Below are 6,000 nucleotides of genomic sequence, written 5' to 3'. Positions count from 1 at the left end.
ATTCTTAGTTTCTCAAGTGAATTTTACAGCAATAAGGCAAGCCAGACAAAATGCCAGAGTCACCACGCATAATAAAAAACGTACAAATTTAAACAAAATTATTTTTAGGAAACATTGTTGCTTTCTGCCCAATCTCCCTAATCTCTCTTCCTCCCCTTTTATCCTCCATGTCACTCCTTCATCCCTGCAAATGGTAGCCACTACCTAGAAATTTAATGTTTACCAAGCCACAAAAGGCCCCACTAATTCTGCTTTTCAACCACAGTGCCAATCATTTATTCAATATCACAATTTGAACTCCAAATGTAAGAGAGGTATCAAATATGGAAATAGGCAAGGAAGAGACATTGTAGATTTAAATCAATATAGGTAAAAACAGTGATAATAAGAGCACAAAGAACATCAAAGAAGCTTCTAGAAGGAGGAGGAAAACCAGACAATTGTTCCGTATACAGTTAATATCATTGCTGACTCTAGAGACTGGTATTTGAAATAAATCAGTATCATTTATCCAACTACAAAGTGGTCATAAAAACCCATTATCCAAACCAGAACACTTTAGAGAGTAAAAGGGAAAGTTGTTAATAATTACACACAAACAACAGATGTAAAGTGAGACTTTACAGACAACTGGAATGTATGATCATCCATTCCACACAGATTCAGGTGTGAGATGTGTGACTACTTACCATAGTATTTCCCTCCCCTTGAATATTATAGTTGCCAAATCACTATGGGCTAATTTTAGTCTGGCAACAAAATCAGAGAGCCATACATATTTAGTTCTATGAAGGGAGAGAAAAGGAAGGGGAAGGTATAAGCAGAGGGCTTATCAAAACCTGCATAAGCCCTTTCCAGCTGATGGGATCAACTTTTCATCTTGATGCACGACTAAGATTTTTTTTTCCGGTTAAATTTTGATCTGAACGATTTCTTATCTACAACACCCTAGACTACTTGTTTACTTTTGTTTTTTCATTCATCTCCTGCCCCCCATTACTGCATTTTTAAAATCAACTGGTAGTCAATTAATCAGCCACTCAATACTAATTAAACGGTCCAAGTTAATAAATATAATGCTGAGCCAAAACCATGACCTTGTAACCCAGGCCAGGCAGTCTTTAACTATGTTCTAAAAGTCACGAAACAGACTAATCCCCAGAGAAATTATAATGATTAAAATAGATCCAAATAATATGCAACCTACAACTGGTGAAAAAAAACACACACAAGAATCACATTTTCTAACAAGCATCATAAAACGAAACTAGAGAATGTATCTATAAAAAAAAAGACTTTAAAGACAGATGCAGAGCAATTTCCAGAGTCCTCTTAACATCTTGAATGCTCGGACCTGAAAAAGAGCAAGTTTAATTAAAGAAGCATACCTTGGTAAATGACAGCAATTTACAGTGATTTTAAAGAGGCCTGTGGAGAATTTTCAAGGGCTTTTAAGATTGAAGGTTCTTCCTTATTCTAATTTCACCTAAAAACTTAGGGTTTTTCTTAACATAAGTATCCCATCATAGGGTTATTAGCAATAGCAAGGACAATATTCACTGATCTTGTGCGATTCCAAAAAAAACAAAAATAGGACTGTTATTTTAACAATAGTATAGGACAAAATAGTACGCAATGAGAAAACGGTACCATAGAATAACCAAACATATTGCTGTTTCATATACTAGTTACAAAAATGACTTAACCTGCAGTAAAAGAATGCTTTCCACCTTATTTAACCCAGCCTATTAACATCTTGTGTGGCATTCTTTGGGAAATGCTGATATAAAGGTGTATTTAAAAACAGACCAAATTAAAGCATAAATAATAAATAATTCAATAAAATCTACTTCCAAAGTGAAACTGTAATATAACCATAGGAGAAAAAACCAAAATCGGGTATTCTACAAGAAATAATTATATGAGGCACAAAAAACAAGGTTTTAGTGTTTCTTTACAAAGACAGTGACTCTATCAATGAACGTTTTTCATACATTACTTTTACTGCTGCATTGTTTTTACTAAGTTGTTCTAGAGTTAAAGTCCACTATGCATGTTCAAAGCAGCATGTGCTTTTTTGTAAATAAAATCTCAACAAGTCTCCACTTCTATGCAGTTAACAAGCACACTGATGTAGAAAACCAGAAAATGGAAATCTGTGGAACAAAGTTACATTTGTTTACACAGTTTATACAGAAATTATCAAGAATGGGCTTTCCATGCACTGCAGTACTAAAATGTCATGGTCCTGTGTCATACTAAGCCAGAAGGCTAAAGTGTATAGACAATGTGGGATTAAGTCTGAAAGATTATGCCTACGTGACCTCATTAGCACAACCTGAACTAACGCAAGGTACAACTCTGAATGGGTCAGTTAATTTATTTATACTTAGCCTTCTTAAAAATGCACATTACTAAGCAATCACATAGAGCAGGATAAGAAGAGATCTATTTTATTATATTCTCTTACTTCTCACCTTGTTATATTTGAGGATATCTGAACACCTTTTTTCCTGAATTATAAAGGCTGAGGAAATGTTGTATTGAGGGTCATATTACTCATAATACAACATTTCCTCAGCCTTTGTAATTGTGCCATTAAGGACAGTTAACCACTATAGACATTTAATAAGCAGAAGGCTTGCTGGTGTGCCATTTACTGGCAGATATTATCTGGGGAAGATGCATGGGGTATCACTAGACTCTTTTACTAAAACAACCAAGAGAATATACCTACTTACCTTGGGCTCAGGGGAAAAAAACAACAACAAAAAACTGCCTTTTACTGCAAAAGAGGCCATAACTGGCTCGAAGCAGGTTAAAAAGAAACTTCCCATACTAAGAAAGAAAAATTCTACAATTTAAAAATAAATAAATAAAACGATGTAACACAAAAATGGATGGTTCAGTTCATACAGGCCAGATAATTTCCATAGTAGTCAATCGCTCAACACTTAATCCTACATTATCATAACTTGTTTTCTTTCCCATCAATGCAGTTCAAGGTAAAAACAGGAAGACGGTAGGGAATTTTTTAAGTATGGTATTATCTTAATACAAACCTAAAAGTCAGAAGCTTTTACAACTAGAATTGAGAAGAAAAACAAAAATCATTATCTCATGATATAACTATAGACTGATCAAAAAGAAACATAAGAATAGAGTTTAACACCAAAAAATGGTAATTTAACTATTTTATTTTATTGGCTAAAATGTTGTACAAAATTTTTAAACATAGATTTGGATACTATTTTCTCCTTTCAGGAAATGTCTGAATTGCTGATGTCTTTCTGTCAAAACAATGCCACTCCAACAAGAAGCCCACTAAAAGACCTCAAGTTTGCCGCAAGCCTTGCTCATATCTGACCTCAAAAGGAAATCTGCCTACATAGGATAAAGAACAGTTAGTCAATATTGGTCACATTTTCATCAATGTCATTTGCTTGCCCCACTTTGTCGTTTATCCTGTTTCATTTCTACTTTTTAAAATAATATCATATCTCATTTGGAGACTTTTTTTTCCCACTGAAACAAAAGGGATTATCTATACTTGCTGCCACGCTCCTCATCCGACATGTTTCACTACGGCACCAATATATCCATTCCTCCATAAGTCTACGGGATTCATGGCCAAATGCTCATTCTGATAGATCTTATTCCTACAAAGACTACCATAGATAATAGTATCCACATTGATCACTATCACTTTGTGATAGTGGCCACAAAGGCTACTTCTGTGGGAGAATACTAAACTTATCCCCTTCAGGATCTCAAAAAATTAAAGATATATTCCCAATACTCTTAACTTTACATTAACTCTCAAAGGCTGAATGTACCACTTTATCCTTTTTTCATTATTATACGTCACCTATATAGCTTACTATTGTGATTATAGTCTCTAGGATACTATGCAGTAGCAGAAAAACACTTGCAGGAAATCTGTTACTTTGTTCCACTCACACTAATTCTTTCATCATCACAAAAAAGGCCCTCTTTCAAAAGTAATAAACCACCTAATCTTCTACAGACCTAATGAACATATTAAGGTGGTATAGGTAGTATCCTTATAGCCAAGAACAGTTCATAAAAGAATCAGAAGGGCCCCCAGAATGTACCTGTCTAAGGCATTCCTGGCAGTGGGTTCTATGCTATCAGCTAAGTTTCCTGTGTTGGAGAGGCAATAGAGTGTACAGAATGCGTCCCATCTATTAACTCCATATCGTTTGGATGTCAGTATTTCATTGGGTCATGTTGACAGTGCACTGCACTACATTATAAAAAAGGAAATAAATATACCATTCATTAATATTTCCCACAGAAAAAAAATCTTTTTAAATGCAAGCAATGAAAATACATGAACTTGTTAACAATCATGTATTAAAAGAAGCCCTTTCTTTATCCATAGGAGACAATGACAGGCTCTACTTCAAATCTTATTTAGTAGTACTTTGCACTTCTCTAAGTTAGACAATAGCAAAGTAATTCATTTATCTGAAATGAAATTAGACCAATCATACTATCCAGGAACAAGCATCTGAACAGGTCAAAGTCTAAACACAGTGTTTAAAAGTTTAAAATCAATTTTTCCTCCATAATCAGTATCAACATATCTGCAGTCATTGGCATACTTACCACACTGACTGAATTTCTCTTTTAGTTTCTGCCAAGTCAAGTCAAAAGGCAGCTAGAATGAAAAAAGGTATTAGTAACAGATATATAAGGAAAAAAATAATTTTAAGTATACTTTGCATTTAGTTGCTTACATTTCTGACAAAGATCTGGTTGCCTTTGGAGCCTATTCTCTCTCTCATTCCACTTCCCATTGGGCCTGTTAGAAATCCTCGGTCCATATCGATGCTCCTCTCCAGGATAGCTCCTATACCTGGTCCCATTCTATCAAAGCTGGAACTCATCCGATCCAGTCCCATGCCCATTCCTCCAGTCACACTGTTCATGCCACCCATTCCACCACCTGGATTTTCAGGAAAGGGAGCGAGGGTTTGGGAGTTTTTGTTTTAAAAACAGACGGAAAAGGAGTAGGAAGAAGAAGGAGAGAAAGAGGAGGGAAGAGAATCATTTTTGAAAAAGAAAGGAGAAGAAAAATTAATTCATTTATGTAATTAGAACATATATAACCATAAAATTATTTTCACACATACAATATAACAATCTTCCAAGGAACAGAATTTAATTTGGTATACATCCGGTTAGTTGAATGTTAATGGCTAAGTGAATCTGTTAATTCTAGTCACTATGTAAATACATTATACATATACATTTCTATAAAATTATATTCTGATCCTAAAACACATCATATAAATTATATAAACTTTCTATTAATTACTTTATACATTAATGTCATAGTAGCTTTTATCCTCATTCTTACTTTTTAATAATTCCAGCTTAATAACTGCTAGAACAAAGATATATGAAGTCAATTCAAATTATTACAACTCCGAGAAATCAACTGTTGCTCTTATCATAATATTCTTTTCCTAGCTTACTTTCACCTCAGTATCTTCTGTTTCACATACAATTTCTCTTTTCATATCAACTCAATTTTCAATAACAGAAAAACCTAACTTTAATCTCAATATTATACAGAACTTGTGGAGATAACAAGAAAAAATGGAATCACATCCCTTTAGCCAGAGCTTGAGAATTTAGCTTACAGCACATACCCACTGCAATCTTATGCAGTGAGTCCCCGTTATTTCAATTCTACTCATTCTCAAAACTTATCCTTTTTTATCATACCTAATATCCCCAGACATAGAAATTCTAAAAATTAACATCACCCTCAAATTGGCTCTCTTTGAATAACAACTATAAAATTAGGGAAACAGAAGTGTTAATACTGAGGTGAAAAAGGAAGGTAGGGAAGTTATGACTAACAGGAAAATGGCCAAGGCTGAAAAGATGATGAAGAGAAGAAATAAAATGACAAGCAAGGTACAATGCAAGTAAGTATCTTTAGCTGACAGGATTTTTGAATTCATT

The 6,000-nt window shown here is 34.1% G+C and overlaps 1 protein-coding gene across 2 annotated transcripts in view; it reads right to left on the bottom strand.

The window, feature by feature from the left end:
- MYEF2 (myelin expression factor 2) overlaps positions 1 to 6,000 on the bottom strand; it is a 31,247-nt gene that overhangs the window by 2,738 nt on the left and 22,509 nt on the right. For both annotated transcript variants that reach the window (XM_023617945.2, XM_023617950.2), the window contains 2 exons: positions 4,764 to 4,972; positions 4,633 to 4,684 (listed from right to left, as the gene is read on the bottom strand). In XM_023617945.2, the coding sequence (XP_023473713.1) occupies positions 4,633 to 4,684; positions 4,764 to 4,972 (261 nt within the window). The remainder of the gene's footprint in view (positions 1 to 4,632; positions 4,685 to 4,763; positions 4,973 to 6,000) is intronic.

Source organism: Equus caballus, chromosome 1 (assembly GCF_041296265.1).
Source record: "Equus caballus isolate H_3958 breed thoroughbred chromosome 1, TB-T2T, whole genome shotgun sequence".
NCBI lineage: Eukaryota > Metazoa > Chordata > Mammalia > Perissodactyla > Equidae > Equus > Equus caballus.
This window is presented reverse-complemented; position numbering and strand designations above follow the sequence as displayed.